The 17,654-nt window shown below is 46.9% G+C and overlaps 1 protein-coding gene across 1 annotated transcript in view; it reads right to left on the bottom strand.

Moving 5' to 3' along the window:
• Positions 1–2,382, bottom strand: part of LOC308147674 (fidgetin-like) — a gene marked incomplete at both ends in the record, with an annotated part of 31,441 nt that extends 29,059 nt beyond the window's left edge. Inside the window, one exon of the mRNA XM_080519966.1 lies at positions 2,355–2,382. Within this exon, the coding sequence (XP_080376092.1) occupies positions 2,355–2,382 (28 nt within the window). The remainder of the gene's footprint in view (positions 1–2,354) is intronic.
• Between the last annotated feature and the right edge of the window lie 15,272 nt (positions 2,383–17,654).

Genomic DNA, 17,654 nt, shown 5'->3' with positions numbered 1-17,654 from the left:
CTCACTTTAAGCACCCCCCCCATATGTGGATGGGGTAATCACAGAGTGTGTGTGTGTGTGTGGGGGGGGGGGGGGGAATCAGTGTGTGAAAAAGCTTCAGTCACAACAAAATCCATCAACCGGCAACTGTCAGTCAGAAAACAAGCCCCCCTCCACACACACACACACACACACACACCATGTTAAAGCTGGACAAGGAGAATTGGGGGGTGGAGTTGGGGGGGGGGGGGTTCACGGTGTCAAGGATTTTAAGGAATTGCCTCGTGGACGGAGGAACTCGCGAGGAGCGGCGCTGCAACCGACAGCTGCCCGCCGTCTCGGGGAAGAGGAACTCGGAGGAGGAAGGGGGGGGGGGGGGGGGGGGTGTTGGTGGTGGGGCGAGGGGTGATGGGATGGGGGGGGGGGGTCTGTCAGGGAAACACACAAAGCCTGAATACAGTTAGCTGACACACACACAGCCTGGGCACTGTCTTCTGGGATGGATGGATGTGTGTGTGTGTGTGTGGGGGGGGGGGGGGGGGAGAGAGAGAGAGAGAGAGAGAGAGAGGGAGGAAATAAGTGGACAAAGAGTGAAATAGATGAGAGAGCAAGTAGACAAGACATGGGTTGGGGGGGGGGGGGGGGGGGGGGGGGGGTACGGAGGGAGAGTGAAACAGACAGACAGGTCCGAGAGGGATTTGTTCTATTTGCATGCGCTGGGCTCCCATGGGGGGGTTGAGGGGGGGGGGGGGGGTCCGAGCTCCGCCAGCCGAGAGCACAAAAGATAACACTTAACATATTTGCAGCACAAAAGATAACACTTAACATATTTGCTAAAAGATGACAACCCTGCCTGGATTCCGTTTGAAGAGGCTTTTCTTTTTCTTTTTTTCTTTCTCTCTGTGTGTAAAAAAAGGGGGAAAAAAACCCCGATACGACGGACCGAGACGAACAAACGCCTGCGTGTGAGGAAATATTTCCCCACCGCGCCTCCCGGCGGACGGCCAAACAGCTTTTAATGGTAAACATTACCGACTGATAGAAAGTGTCAGGATAATTTATTTATACGGCCCCGCTGGGAGCCGCGCCGCCACCTCGCCGCACGCCGCCGCTCATTCCACGCTCAGACCTCCACATTTAGATAAATAAAGGCAGGAGTCCGGGGGCCCGCCTGTTCACTCTTTTACCCCTTCTTTTCCCATCATCTCGCCTCTCTCCATCCCCATTAGCCATGTTGGGGGGGGGGGGGGGGGGGGGGAGGAGGGGGGGGGGAGGGAGGCGATACGTTATGTATATAATGAGGGGGATTATTGCTACTGTCAGGGCGACGCCGCCGCCGCCGATCTGAAGCAAACAAACACAGTTAACAGGAAATAAACACGGCGCTCCGGTGCGTCTGCCGTCGGCGGGCCCCCGGTCGCAGCCGCACAAATTAGCCCCATCGAGTTTGGTCTGCTTCAAATAGTACAGATAATAATAATAATAATAATAATAATAATAATAATAACAATCGGCAATTTTGAGCAGAAAAGAGCTCGTTTCTGACGCAAAATGACGACGGATACCCGTCGGCGCGGCGGCTCACGCTCGCAGGTAGATTCATTTAACGGCCAGGAAGAGCCCCCCCAGAGGTCAAAGGTCGCCGCCAACCGCCTGAAAAACAACTCCGTCTCACTTTGTCGGTAAAATTCCCAAAAAGCTTCAGTTATTTTTGTTGGTGCTCTCCTGTAATTATTCTATCTGTGTGTGTGTGTGTGTGTGTGTGTGTGTGGAGGGGGGGGGGGGGGGTAATTATCTGCCTTGGAGGGGAAAGGGGCCCCTGACCCCCCCCCTACACCCCCAAAAACTGTAATTTCCGCCACTGTGCATTATTAGCAATACCTGAAATGTGAATCTTTGAAGTGTCGCCATTAATCCACGGCAATTACCTGTTCAACAGCTTTTACACTGAAACACTTTGAACAAGTCAAACAAAATGCATTTTCACAGAGGAATTGTCAACAAACAAAGCGTGGAAATAAACAGGAAATTCTCCAAAGCGGCAAGAATAATAATAATAATAATAAATATATATATATAATTCAAAAAAACAAACTCCTTCCGCTCAGGCATTTTGTTTAAATTCAGCAGGACGTTTGATTGAAGTTCAAAACTACGTTGAGCAGCGAGTTCCTCAATTTAAAAAAATGCACAAACTGTGTGCAATGATGAGTTTTTCAGCATTTTCAGCAAACAGCTGTGGATGTAAACAGCATCGAACCCCCCCCCCCCCCCCACCCTCCTCCGCCCCCCCACACAACAACACCGCTTCCTCCTGCACCATCAGCAATCATCAAGTCCTGATTAAAAGAAAAGAAAAGAAAAGATGCTCTTACCATAGACGCTGCTGCTGCTGCTGATCATGTCGTGCTGGAGGAAGAACAGAGAGAGGAAGAGGAGGAGGTGAGAGCATTGGAATGAATGGGGAAGGAGAAGAGAGAGGACACAGAGAGAGAAAGGGAAGATTTCTCCAGTTAGGGATGAAAAATAATGACACTTTTCTTCTTTCTTTTCTTTCTTGTATGGAGTGGAAAAGTCTGTGGAGCGAGCAACTCAATGGGTGGAGGTACCTAACCTACATGCATCTCATTAGAAAGTGGAGCCAGGATGACAGAGGAGGAGAGAGGGGGAGAGAGAGAGAGAGGGAGAGAGAGAGAGAGGGAGGGAGGAAATCAACTGGTGCGGATCAAGTCTTAAATCTGCTCATGACGCCCTTAAAAAAACACCACCACCACCTCCTCCTCCTCCTCCTCCTCCTCCTCCTCTTCCCCCACCATCATAATCAGCGCCGGATCCGGTAACTTGTTGTCCGCGAGCCGCGCGGCTCCTGCGTCCGCGTGCGCGCAAGTTACGCGCAGGTGCGCAAAAAGGCGATTTTTTACGCATTCGCTCGCCAACCTTACGGCGGAGAAGATTGAGGTGAAAATTTTAAAAAAAACAAAAAAACTTGTCGGACGTGGAAGTGCACGTTATCTCCGAGGTATCCGCTCCACCCCCCACCTCCACCTTTTCCTTACCTGCTTTTGTCCCCCCCTTTCCCGTGCGCAGGTCGACCTCTCACGTGGAGGAGGAAGGAGGAGGAGGAGGAGGAAGAGGGTGGAGGAGGAGGTGTTAGGGTCGCATCGATCCCAGAGAGGACGAGGTGGAAGAGGAGGTGAAGAGGAGAAAGGGGAGGAGGAGGAGGAGGGAGGGAGGAGGAGGGGGGGTGCGCTTCTTCTCTGTCTGGTTACGCCGGGTTATTGCGCACGAGCCGCAGCGAGCATCCCGAGTGGAGAAGAGAGGAGACACTGACCACAGCCGCCACTGCCATGTTGGAATTTCACCAGCCAGCCAGCCTTCCTCCCCTCTCTCCCTCTCTCTCCCTCCCTCTCTCTCTCTCTCTCTCCCGTGAACAGCTGCTTCTCTCGCTGACCAGTATGCGCTCCCCCAGCGCGCATGCGTCCGGAGCAGGACACACGGAGCAGCAGAGGAGGGAGGGAGAGAGAGAGGGAACAAGTGGACCAAGGGGGGGGGAAAAAAACATCCAATTATTGCAGATCAGCTTGAGAGCCTCCGTTTGACCATTAAAGAAGACAAACTCCTTAAAACTGCAAATGTGGACACAAACAATCTCCAACTGACTGATTTCAACCTTAAAGAATAAAAGACTGTTGACGTTTAGAGCAAATGAGTCTGTTTTTGTTTTGAAACCAAAACATTTACCTTCGAGTTCTTTGTTTACACAAACAACTTCAGAACTAGTGTAAATAAAACAGAACCAACATACACATACGTCAAATTAGAATGAAAGGTTTGTAAAAATGTGATTTCAATCAAATATCATCACGGGATTCTTCAATTGTACATATGATACCCTCCTCCAACCATTTATTGTTATTGCTTATTACCAAAATCTGATGATTTCTACTCAAAAAGACATTAAATATAATATATAATATACTATTTTAGTGACTTTTGTTGTAAAAACATTTAAAAAAATATTTTTTTCCCCACTGTAGCATCATGCTAAGTATTAAATTCTGACACGATTGGATGTGATTTGGAATTTAAAGGTCAAACGGGTGTTTTAAAAAATATATATAATCGCACAGGTAAACTTTAACGCTCGCCTCCGAGGAAAACAGGCTCTCCAAAATCGTCTGCACAAATCTCCCAGTGATAATTATAGCCAGCGATATGGAATTAGCAATTGAAGCTCTAATTAGGATAAAAATGTCCCAGTTAGCACGTTATCAAAGCATCAGTGGGGAGAGCAGGTTTAAACAAGACATCAAAGATGGAGGAGCTGTCGCTGCATTGTGCCTAATACTTCCCCCACCGCCGCCCCGTCTCTGTGTGTGTGTGTGTGTGTGTCTCTCTTTAATCAGGGGTCAACTGTGCGTCTGCATCAAGAATTATCTTGAAAAAGATCAAAAATGATGTTTATCCTTGATAGCACTGACATGTTACATTAGAATATTAACAGTAATGTACATTATACAGTCATAATGTTCAAATCTTGAGCATTATGCTGCTTAAATTAAGAGAATATTGTCATGAATGTTTGTAGAATAGCAAAAGTAATGCTAAGAATCATTTCAAAATGAGAAAAACAAACTCGAAATAGGAAACATTTGGTCAAAATGGTGAAAAATGTGGGAATGCTGTTAAAATAGTGCATCAAAAATATTTTTTTTAACGTGAGAATAACGAAGGACTTCAAATAATTTCACTGAGATTTGATGAATGTTAATGTAATACAATAATATACTAATAATTTTCTAGTATAAAAACCTACAACAACACATTTTATAGAATTCAAAAAGACAAAAACAAACTTTTCAAAGTCACAAAAATTTGATTGGAACATTGTTGAAATGCACAAAGAAGGAAAACAACGTTTTCGTCAACGTTGCCGCGGCAACATTCCGGTGTAGTTTGCATGCCAGGCCACAAGTTGGTGCTGTTGGTTGTATTTGTCACGAGTGCAGGGAATCAACCCGCGACTAACAGTGGGAGACACTCTGGTGGACAGACGACCAAGTTTGGCTCGTTATTACGGCGGCCGCCAAAATAAAAGCGCCAAGTTTGGCTCGTCGTTACGGCGACCGTCGGGGCGTGGAGGCGAGAGGAAACGGAGGTTTTGTGTTGCATCAGAGCGTCGCGGCACATCAGAGGAGAGTCGCCTGGATCTGTGCTCATTTACATCCCGAGCTGCAACTCAAGTGTGTTGAATATGCAGCGATGCTATAAAAGGATCTCACACCAGTGGAGAGCTCGTGTGAGGATACCTGCAGTTCCTCTGGCGCGCGTGTGTGTGCGCGTGTGTGTGTGTGTGTGTGTGTGTAGAAGATTTAACAGCAACATAAATCTAAATAGATTTTAACTCATTAGCCGTTGGAGAGGTAATGATGTAAGTCTGCCACTAATGAGCTTAAGCTCTTAATTGAAGAGGAGGGGGGTGGGGGTGGGAACACACACACACACACCCACACACCCACACACACACGCACACACACACACACACACGCACACACACACACCGCCACAGTAAAGTGGTAAAATATTAAAATTGTTAAACTAAAAATGATGAAAAGTGTAAATTCAATGTTAAAAGTCAAACATTAACGACAAAATATCATGAGCGAGGTTAATATTTCATGATGTTTGACAAATTTTAGGTTAATACGTTTCAAATGAAGATGAAATTTCAAAACGGTAAAAAATAAAATATATCTTAACCGGCTTATTTGTGCGAGGATGAGCAAAAAGTTGGAATGTTAACATGAAGAAATACAAATTTAAAGTAAAGTTTTTTGCATAAAAAACAAGTTACATATTCAAAATGTTTACATTCATGGAAAATCTGGCTTAAACATTTCGAGAAAGTCACCGCGCCGAATAATCGAGTGCGAAATTTCTCTGAAATTCTGAAAAATTTGATTTGTTAAAATTAAGACAAATTATAGACATAATAGTAAAACTGCATCGTAAATCTCAACTTATTTCTTTTAGGAATAAAATAAAACCGGAATATGCAGACACTCCAAAGCTTTGCCAGGTTTCCCCCCCCCCCCCCCCCAATTGTTGTTAGCGTTGCGCTAACACGTAGCTACGTTTCAACGCCGTCTCTTCTTCTGTGATTCTAAACAAAGCTCGTGTTATTTATGAAATGAAAAGCGAACACAAAGCCTCTTCTTCTAACAAGAAGCCGCCGAAACAAAGCGTCTAATCAAAGGAGTCCCCGGACGTCGCGCTAATCAACGTAGCGTAGCCGCTGCCTGAGTCCGCTTTCATGTCGCCTCCTTCGTTTTTTTTTTTTCCCCTCCTCCCAATAATTATCAGCACTTAACCCTTCGTGTCTGCAAAGACGCGCCGCCGTCGCCATCCATTTGTGTGAGAAGCTGTAGGATGAAACGCATTTTTTTTTTTTTTTTGCTTTACGCTGCGTCGGGAGCGCGGCTACGCTCCCTCGGCGATACAGGAAATAAAATACCGATATCCAACTTCAGCGTGTCGCTGTGGAAGCTCCCCTTCATGTAAACAAAAGCCCCCGTGAGTTCAGGAGGAGGAAACAGGAGAGATATGAGAAGGAAAAGAAGAAGAAGAAGTAGAAGAACCTGCTGCTGTGGAGCCACATGTGGCTCCACAGCAGCCATGAACATTTGACAAAAATCAACTGCACATTTTTTAACCCAGTTGTACTTTATTTGGACGTGGCAATAACTTATCTCCTGGATAAAGATGCTTAAAAAGAGAAACAACAGGCTAAAACTACAATATTTGAAATGGTTAAAGTTAATTTAAAAAAAATAAAAGCACCAAAAAAATATATGAAAGTGCTAAAAGGGATATAATAGATCAATAACGCGATAAAAAAATGCGAGAATCACTAAATTTAGATTTAAAAGAAAGAAAAAAAGTGAAAAAGCAAAGCACAGAACAGCTAAAGCCACAAGACTAGGTGAAAAGAAAAACTAACTAAAAAAACATTTCAATTAAAAAATGAGCGACAACTAATAACGGTAAAAACAATATTGTTAAAAAAAAAGTAGAAAAAAAAAGCTTAATCAGAATAGCTGGAATGGTGAAGGTAAGATCACAACATAATAATATTGACAATGATAACAATAATAATTATATTAATAACAAAAACAAACAAGTCAAAGTAAAAACAAACAAAACGGCTCGCTGTTAAAATGACATAAAAGGTGATACAACTTTAATTGTTACAACATCTAAACTTGATCAAATGGCCAACATGGCTGAAAGAGCTTAAACCAGTGAAAAGAGTAACAACAACAACAACAACACACAAACGCCTTTAAAGTGCTGATGCAGCAAAATTCTTGGAACAGCTAAGAAGTTAAAAAAAAAAAAAAAAACAACAGCTAAAACTGGAAGAAAAGGTGAAACAGCTCACGTCATAAATTACAGCTTCAGATTAAATGCATTTAGCTCAAAGTGTTTAAAGTCGTTCAACATGGCCGACGTCTGACGGGGCGGCCGCGCAAGCTATCGAGCGTCAGCCGCTAAATCTGGCAATAAAGGGGAGTGTGATTTACTGTAAGCTCCAGTGGGGGGATACACACACACACACACACACACACACACACACACACACACACACACACTGGTGTGGTCACTCGTGCAGCTCGGCGCCGCTGACTTTGACAAATAACCAGGAAGTCCCGCTGTTGGCTTAAAAACTCCAACTTGTTCAGCTGCGATTCTGCATTTGTGCTGCTTTAATGGTTGTGAAGTGGCTTCCGAGGTAATCTGGCAGTGATTGATTGTTGCCCCCGGCCCCCCGACCCCCTTCCTCCCTACCCCCCCCCCACCTCCTTCGCTATGACCGCCGCCGCCGCCGCCACAGCGGCACATCTGTGTCACCGCTGAGGGGAAAACCCTTCCCATCTCGTAAAGGTGACCGCATGAAAAGAGGACGAACGGGCGCCGCCACACAAAACACCTGTTTTTCCCTCCGCGTGAATGAATGTAACAGCTCAGGCAAATATTCCCATTCATTTTGAGAAAACAGCTCGCGGCAAGATGTGCGCTACGCTAGCGATTTGGTTTGAATCCTGCACGTGTCCAATAACGTCCGCCGGCAACCAAATATATATGAAATATCAGCAAAACAAACATAACGGCCCGTGAATCTGCTTCGAGCCAAAAACGACGTTGGACACGCCCACTTTTGGAGCTTGTGCTTCGTTGGTCGACGGTTCATAAAGTAATCAAAGTACAACGACGATACAAAACAGGGAGAATTCATTCCCACTTGCTCGTCTACTCTCTCCCAATCAAAGTCTTTTATTTTCCCGCCTGAATCTGAAATAAAAAGATAATTGTCGCAATTCAATCAGTGGTGACAGTCACTGTGAAAAACAATGAATAAAAGAGTAATAATGACGTCCCGATCTGCTTTCGTTTCCTCACACATTTAAATTTTTGATGCGACGTCTCGTCTTTATATTTTTTCCTTCCGTTGCGTCTTTAATCGAGGAATTAACCGGCGGAGAGGCGGAGTCCGGCCGACCGCTCCGTCGCCACGTCTCAAGAAACGACAGAAACATCATTTCACGTGGGATCGTTGGATTGCACTCGTTCTTTCAGGGTTTTGTTTTTTTTTTCCCCCCAACTTGAAACCTCCGCCGGCGCTAAGCGAGAGGTTTCTTCCTGGATGTGTGTGTGCCGGACCGTGTCCTTGAGGTTTACTCTTTTGATTCAATGGCGCTCCACATGGATGGACTCAATCAGATACCTCGAGCCCAGTGAAGGGTGATGCTCAATGGAGCTGAAGTTACACTTACAGCAGCTCCTCGGAGGGAAGGAGGGAAATAAAAAGAGCGAGGCCTGGTTCTCAGACGGTGTTTACATGAAAGAAAAACCTGAATCTCAAGCAGCAAAACAAAAGCCTCTTTTTACTCACCGACATCAAACGAGCCGTTAATTTCTCTAATTGTTGTCACCGGCTTTGAAAGGGAAGAACAAAGGACATATTGATATGAGGTTATGGAGGATTTCTGGCGTCGTCGGGCTCCGAGGAGCTGATTTAACTGAGATTAAAGCTGCGTTTCACACGCGCGGATTCATTTCTTTCGCCTTTGTTTTAAGAATAACGCTCGTTTTCGTGTTTGCCGGTTGAGTTTTATTGGTGGAGGGAGTCGCCGCGGTGGCGCCACAAGTAAAAAGTCGAAATTGGAGGTAAAAGAACTTTGAATAAAGTCTGCAGGTAAAAGTCGTGGCGGGGAATAGAGTTTGGATTATGGGACTGAGAGTCCAGGTTTGGTTTCACCGTCATCTTTTCTGTGATTCTGGACTGAATTTTGATTTATTTTGAAAAGACTTGTTTGAAGTGGGGTTTTTTGGATTCAGTCTAAACTGGTTCCAATCTGATATTTGGGTTCTGTTTAGGTCTGAAGACGATACTCTTGGTTCTGAGCCGTTTTACAGGTACTTTTTCTTCATCAAACTGGTCTCTTATTGTTTATTGTCTGTGTTCAGACGAGCTTCTGACTCGACTTCTGGTCTTTTTCTAGTTTAGTTCCACCTGAACTGTGTATTTGAACGTCATCAAGGTCACGGTTTGACCTTTATTTCCTCAGACGACACCGTCGAAGGACCGAACCACAGGACTTGAAGTGACCAATAGGTGTTCGGCCCTGGAAGCCGTTTTGTCTCTCGACAGCCTGGACATAATGAAAGTGGAGCGGGAGGAGAGAGGCGGCGGCGGCGGCGGTAGTGGCGGAACAGTGTGCTGTTAGCGTGCACTGAGCCGTCGCAAATTTCTACTTTGAACCCATAACACTGTGGCCATGTGACAAATGATAGCAAACACAGAGCCGGAGCCACTCGGGGAGGATTACCATCAGCTGGATCCCCAAAAAAAAAAAAAAAAAAACCCAAACCCCCTGATAAAGCTCACCCAGTCGCTCACATTTTCATTTTTGGGATTTTTTTTCTTTCTTTTTTTTCGACCTCCGCGCAGCCGGTTTGTATTTTCCAAGCAACCTTCGGAGATAATTCCCTTCAATGGGGTGCGTTGTCCGTCCAAAGGCCTGAATGTGGCTTTTGTGTCTCCAGGATTGAAGACGGGAGAACGAAACATATTAGTGGAGAAACTCCACTGTAAACAAAAGTGAAAAGGATTGTCGGAGTGAGAAAAGTCGCCGCCACGGACAGCTTTGTGGAGTTTTCATTACAAAAAAAAAAAAACGAAAAAAAAAAAAACCCTGAGCGGCAGTGAAAGTCTCACTCAAACTTGTTTACTTGGTCGAATGAATACAGGTCAGTGTTGTTTTGTCCGAGAGCGAGCAGGCTACATGCTAACCACAGCCCCACGTCGTTTGGTGATGAAATTCATAACAACAAATGTAAAGCTAAATCGGAATGTCAGCCAACTTTCTTCAGAAAACGCTCCAACAGTTAAGTTAAGAATTCTGCTGAAAATAAACGTGATTCAAACAAGTTATATAGTCTTGTTATTGGTTCTCGGCTTTTTAGCATTAACTTAATAATGTCCAACTTATTGGCTGAATTGCCCGTGAGAGAAATTATCCAGCTTGTTCCCGTAAAAAGCGAATATTTTTTAACTATCTAATGAAACGCTAACTGCTTAAAGAATCCGCCAAACGCATATATAATAAGGTTAATAGGCTAACATTTGATCAGGGGAGATAAAATACTAAAGTTTAGCGCGTTAGAGTAATTTAGCAACGAGCTAATTGTTGTAATAAAGCTTTGAGAATAAAGTCTGATGAAGATCCGCAGTAGTTGGGGAGAAAGTTGCTAACAAAGGCTAGCGTATACGACTCAAAGTGTATATATTTTTGATATAAAATAACTCAAAACTGCAACTCGGAAAGTCTTTTCCTCCAGAAGTTGCTTCGGCGCTGGGTCACGTAGCTTCGCCAGACGGGTCCATCATCGGAGGCGATCTTTCGCGAGCTTCATTCTGTCACATCAGAGCACCTCGCTATTGATTTGCGCCGGATGAGGGGATGGGTTTGTTGTTAGCGCGTAGCACTAGCCTGCTGCGAGTCACATGTCAATTTGCCGCGGCTCCGCGGGAGGAGGCGGCGGCGGCTTCCCGATTGGTCATTTTGCTTTTTTCCCGAGCGGAGGAGCGCGCGTCCTGACCTCTGCCCGGCGCCTCTTCGCGCTCGGCTGTATAACAAGACGATCGGCGGCGGGAGACGGGCCGCGGCTGCTGATCAGGATGGGCGGCGCGGAGCCCAGCGCCTTGAGGAAGCATCAGTAAACAACACTATAGGGTTCCCGTTGCTATACGCTCATGCAAAATTCAGCGCGCCTGTATGTAGACCGAGACGACGGAGCCCGGGCGGAAAGGCAGGGGTTATGTTTTAACCGCTGAACCGTCGGAGCTCCGCGAGTCCTCCTCTAATTCCAACGGAAATGTTTTGCCAAGTTGACCTAAGATCGCGGAGAAGAAGTATTAATTGCTGATGGAGGAATTCAAACGGCGAGCTTCTCCCTCCGTCTCTCTAATGGCGCGATCGCCCTCAACTCCACGGTAAATCTCTCCCCGATGGCTCATGGTTCAAATTAATGGCCCTGCCATAAGTGTTTGAATTTCATGAATTGTAATAATACTTACATCACAAGACACATGAAGTCATGTCTCCCTCTCTGCAGCGGAGATACGGCTGCGTTTTAGAGGGATGCGCAAAGTGGTCCCCTGGTAGCCCAGTGATGTATTCTAATAGACTGAGCTGGCCAACCCCCGGGTGCACATATTCATGACTCATATTTGAAGGCTGCAGAACATTTAAATGGGACATTAAGTGGCGGAGAAGATTAAAACACTGTTGGCTTTGTTAGCTGGCGGGTGTCTCTTTTTATTTTCCTCCCAGGCCGTCCAAATCTATTAGATTCCCCTTTCCCAGATATGAATTATCCCTGCGCCCTGCCCCGCATTATAAAGTACTAATATGATCAATCGTGCTTCTTATCGTCGGCTCACGTTCGTGAGCGTCTTCGGAGGAGCCCGCAAAAGTCATGATTAAGAGTCTGATTTACTTCCTCGCTCTCTTTTGGGAAAACGAATGATCACTTACCCCCTGTAGGAAAAAGTATGTTATCGTGATTTTCTTTCCAGAAAAAAACTGCAGAAGTCATGAATAAGTCTGACAAATGGGTTAAGTACCATATTTACATAATTTAGGAGTGCTCAGAGCACACAACTGTTGTTTTATTTAGTCTGAGCCTCCAAAATGGCATAAATTAGGTAAAAGATTTGTACGAGAAAGTTCTTCTGGAGAGGAAACGCAACGAGTTTGGACGTCGGAGATTTGACGTCCCGTTGTGTGGATGTCTGAAAACCTTTGTGTTGTTTGGCCCGTCATATGAAGCAGCAATTTATATATCAAAATTATACGGTGACCACTAGATGTCAGTGTATGACCACAGAACGCCGCTACCGTCCCACAGAAAAACCCCATTACTGCTGTGTTTTACTGAAAAATGACAGAATGTACAGTTATATTCTATGTGTGTGTGACTTCTAGTCCAGATAATACGGTAAATATAATGTACAATCATGGCCTGAGTAGAGCCACACGATATCAGGCGAATACGAGATATCAATGACGTAAAGGTCTTTGTGCTTTGAGTTTTATGTTTTCTATTCAGTCATCCCTTCATCTACTTCAGCATTAGAGCTTTTTTAAATAGATTTTTGTGCTTCTGTGGCCATAATGAATTAAATATAATATCCGACTGTCGACCTCTCGCCCAGAGAAAACGGTGCTCGAATCGGAATATTTCAATTTATTCAAAACACTTTGGAAATGAGGCGGTTTGTTCGTCGTAGTGACGACACGCGGCGGTCCAGCACTTTGGTCGTTACAGGTCGGTGTTGTGCGTCTGTGAAGGTGTGCGTTAGTGTGTGACACAGGTGTGTGTGTGTGTGTGTGTGTGTGTGTGTGTGTGCGCCGCATGATGGGCTGTCTCCCAGTGACTTGCCAGAGCCGTCCAGCCGTGGCGGCGCTGCCATAACTACCAGTTGAGCTCTGTCAGGGAGATGACCCGCTCGGTATTCAACAAGACCCTCGTCTTACCTGACGGACGGACAGACGGACGAGACGGTGTGTGTGTGTGTGTGTGTGTGTGAATATTCCAGTCTGAGGAGCCGCCGCCTCCTTGGGGAAACAGGAAAAAGCCGTAGGTGTAATTGGAGCGCCGCGGGTCAGAAGTCAACGGTCTTATTTGAGGGCTAACACCATTTAAAGCTAATTTGAGACGGCGCGTTATTGTGGCTTTAACTAAGTTTCTCACCTGATCCGTACAGAGGTTCATTGTGCTTTTAAAAGAGACCTGCTGCCCCCGTTAAAGGCCATCTAATGGTTTTTCAAAGCCGCAGTATTACTTTAATGTACCGCGGATCAAAGGATAAAACATCCACTTGTGCAGATGAGAGGGCAAAAAAAAGAAAAAAAAAAGATTTTAGATTTTTCTTTATGAGTCGTCCATTTGGGTTCTGGCCGCTACTGGTGATTACAGCCTCGATTAAAAGGCACTTAAGCAAAAAAAAAAAATCAAAGTGCATTTATCAAATATCTTACCTCATACGGGCCCATCAGCACCGAGGGGGGAAACATAACAGTATATAACCCCGTGTGTGTGTGTGTGTGTGTTTTATTGAATTATTAACACAGGGATGAAGTAACACAGTACTGCAGAGAGAGTTAAAATATTGATAGTGTTTTGTTTTCGATACAAAACATAATTCATTACAGTAATATATTTATGTACATATATATATATTGTATATATACACATAGATAGATATAGAGATAGAGGTAGATAGAGCTTTAACTAGCAATATGTATATATCACACCCACATATATATCATTTTTTGTTAGAGTAGTGAAGTGGGCTATCGATTGCGTGTCGATTGTCATTGAGAATTTTAGATTGACTTTTCAGTGTATTTCTGACGTCCGTTCTCACCGTAAAGGAAAGCGTCGAGTGTATTTTCCTCATCAAGCCGTCACGCGCTCGTCCTCCACGGCCCCGTCGGACGTGTCGGAGACGGTTTGCTGGCGCCGTCGTTGGTGTTTGTGTGGCGAGTCGCGAGGTCAGGACCCCGGCTGGAGGCCCGTCCCCTGGAGAGCTCGCCTCCAGCGTGGCCGGCTAACACTACAAACAATTAAAAATGAAAAAAAAAAAAAAGGAAACAACAACAATGCCCCTCCTCCTCCCCCTCCTCCTCCGGTGGGCTTCACCCAGCCCGGGTCGGGAGGATCGGCTGCGCAGGATTCCACAGGCAAAGCCTCGTGACGATGAAGACGGAGGGCCGCATCGATCCGGCTGCAGTGTGGAGACGGGGGAGGGGGGGGGCTATTATTAGGACGTCCTTCCTTTACCACCTGAGCCACTCACACACTCAAGTCACACACAAACGCACACACATCCTCGGCGATTGCCGGTGGGAGTTGTCATCGAAATTTTTGGCGACAGTTTCTGCAGCTGCTTGGAAGTCCTACAACATTAATCGCAACTTTGAGAGTGGGCGAATAATTCAGATGGGTGGTCTCAGTATGTGTGTGTGTGTGTGTGTGTGTGTGTGTGTGTGTGTGTGTGTGTGTGTGTGTGTGTGTGTGTTACCGACTAAAGTCGGCCTGAATTGAAAGATCTGGATTTATTAGTGAAGTGGACGAGGTAGGATAAGCTCTCCATGGGCATATGCTGCGCCCACTGCTCCTGTCAAAGCCATTGTGAATCCTAATGATCACAGGCGCTCAGCACACACACAGACACACACACACACGCGCGCGCACACACAAACCCAGTCTTCGCTCCAGGGGTCCTGACAAAACAGGAGACGGCGGGGACTCGTCAGAAGACAGCGCTGCCGGTGCGCTCCACCTGCTCACTGATTCTTACGCCTGGAGGAGCCTGAAGGCACTGCCATCACACACACTCCCTGTCCACTGCACGCACACACACACACACATATATACACACACACACACATTTATACACACACACACACACATAAATCGATACACACACATGCCCACACATAGCTCCACAATGCACACATTCCGTTCTTCGCATCCTATCCATATCCTCCCTTCCCCCCCCTACAGCTGCAGAATGCATGAAACACACACACACACACACACACACACACACACACACACACACACACACACACACACACACACACACACACTGCCTGTCAGGTAACATCAGAGGACGGGAGAGTTGAGGAGACGTGACAGCGCGCCGAAGGAGCGGCGTGCCAGGAAACACAAGACCTCGGCGAGCTAACCCCGGGAACCCGGCGCTGCAGCCGCTCACCTCTGCCGAGCATCAGACCCTCCAAGAGCTTGGAGACCCTCCAAGAGCCGGGGCGCCACGGCGAGGAGAACGAAGGCACCACGGGCCAACGCTGCGGAGAGGAGCTTCTCGTAATCAATAGACGGAAACAAAAGGTAGAGGAGGGCCAGCGCCAGCTGCCCGCGGGCCGTTTCTCTCTCCCCCGTCAAATTCAACAAGTCGGAAGCCCAGGAGCTCGCGGCCGAGTCCAACGAGTCGGCGGCGGGCCGAGGCGGCGTGGAGCGGAAGCATCCAGAAAAACTTCCACGCCGTCAGAAGGACCAAAAGCTAATGGAGCCGGGGTTATGTCACGCCGGCGCTGACAGCACTCCGCTCCATCAAAGAGGCGGCGGATTGGGCGTAGCGGAGCATCTGGATCCGATAAGGGGAGCGCCGAAGTTGGCAGCAGGTTTCCGTTCGGGAGTAAACTGTCAGAAACTCCGGTCGAACCGACGGAGGAAACGCACAGCTAAACAGTCGCAGCAGCTCGTTTTAGAATCTCCGTTAGCAAATCGACTTGAAGATATTTCAGTTGTTTGGGTTTTTTTTATTTGAACCTTTATAGTTTTAGTTTTATCGTTCTTGTTTTCATTCAAATTCTAAATATACACCTTTATTTATACATATATTAAATAAATACAACATATATAGTATTTGTCCTTTTTTGTATTTCTGTTCACATTTAAAATCACTTTTTGCCACGTCTGTGCTAAAATCCAAACCAGCGAGCATTTTAATGTTGATAAAACCTGAAGGAGGTCCATTTTCCTTCTCAGACAAGAAACGGGATATCAAGGAAGACATTTTGTCATTAACATGCCACATAACAGCAGCTGGACTTTATTAATGTTATTATTATTGGATGGAGTCAGATTACCTGGGGAGGTGCGAGGGCGACAGGCTTTGGACCAATAACCTGATAACTCTGCTGTCGCTGCTCAGTGCAACGTGTTAAAGACATTACGGAGCGATTCCTCGGACGGACTTCCAGCGCGTGATGACATGACGCTCGGTTGGCCTTGGTAACCGCACGTACTGGGAGGACCCGTGAATAGCAACCGTGGCGTTGGTCTCAATCAGCCTGGATCCGTTTACAATAGACGGGAGGAATCGATGGCAAAGCCACCGGCGCTTTTCCTTTCGCTTTACATTTGGTCTGAGTGCACGAGCCGTCGGTGAGAATGCGACGCCAAACGCCGACGGACGAATGGGAAACACACCTTGGGAGAACCTCGGCGGAGCGGGAGCAGGCCCTGGTTTGAGGGGGGGGGGGGGGGGGGGGGGGGGGGGGGAACTTGTCGCAGCTAATTGGTTCCCCGGCCTCCTGTTTGTCAAGGGAGCGACACAACGATCCGTCAGCCCCCCCGAGGAAAACTCCACCGGTCGTCTGGTGTCACGCCGAGTGGACGGACTGTCAGCGGGGGGGGGGGGGAATGGTGGAGACGGATGGCGCCGTCCTGACCATTGTGTTCCACACAGACCTTAACCAATCCAAAGTTGCTCGGTTGTGTCGGATTAACTTCTCGCACTCACTCAACGCTTCCATTGTCTCATTTTGCTTGTAATTTCTTTACTTCATTTACTTGGGGGGTGGGGGGTGGGGTGGGGGGGGGAGCACTTGCAGTTCAAGATAAAATAGCCCCTCCACGCCGGTTGGAGGGGCTATTTTTTGCGAGCTGGAGGAGGCCTCTTGAACGATAACTGCCTGCCTCTAGTGTTAGTTATCCTCTGTGTTCACAAGAGCCATTTCCAGGGAAGGCGGGGGACGTGGAGGGGTGGTGGTGGTGGTGGTGGTGGGTGGGGGGGGGGGAGTCAGCTTCATCAGGAAGAAGTGGATCTTCTAAAAACAGTCATTCTGCTCGCCGCGTCTTCCCCGCCCTCCGGCCCTCGCTTCTCCAGGGACGGCGCTGCTTCTCCCCCAGTGAAGTGGCCCTCCAAACTTACATTGTTTGGCCGGCCGGGGGGGGGGGGGGGGGGCTCCACCGGCTCTCGGCCCATTCGGGTGGCGGATTGAGTGCTCGTGGGTTAGCGGGTGGGCAGCAGGAGTGGGTGCTCTGCGAGGGGCCAGAAAATGCTGGAATCCCTAATAGGAGGTAATTGAAAATGAGCACTTGGAAGCCATTGGCGGGTGTTTTCCTGGGTAATCATGTGCTACAGTCTGCTGGACCGGCAATGGAAAGGGCTCATTAATGGACGCTATGCGTTATATAGGTGCTGGAAAAGCTGGGGGAAGAAGTTCTACTTGAATACATTGTCTGTTTACGTGCAGGTTTTTGATTTAACCGAACAGCCGCTGTATGTAACG

This window comes from Blennius ocellaris (genome assembly GCF_963422515.1).
Source record: "Blennius ocellaris genome assembly, chromosome: 24".
Lineage (NCBI taxonomy): Eukaryota > Metazoa > Chordata > Actinopteri > Blenniiformes > Blenniidae > Blennius > Blennius ocellaris.
The sequence above is the reverse complement of the archived record's forward strand: the minus strand, read 5'-3'. Positions and strand labels throughout refer to the sequence as shown.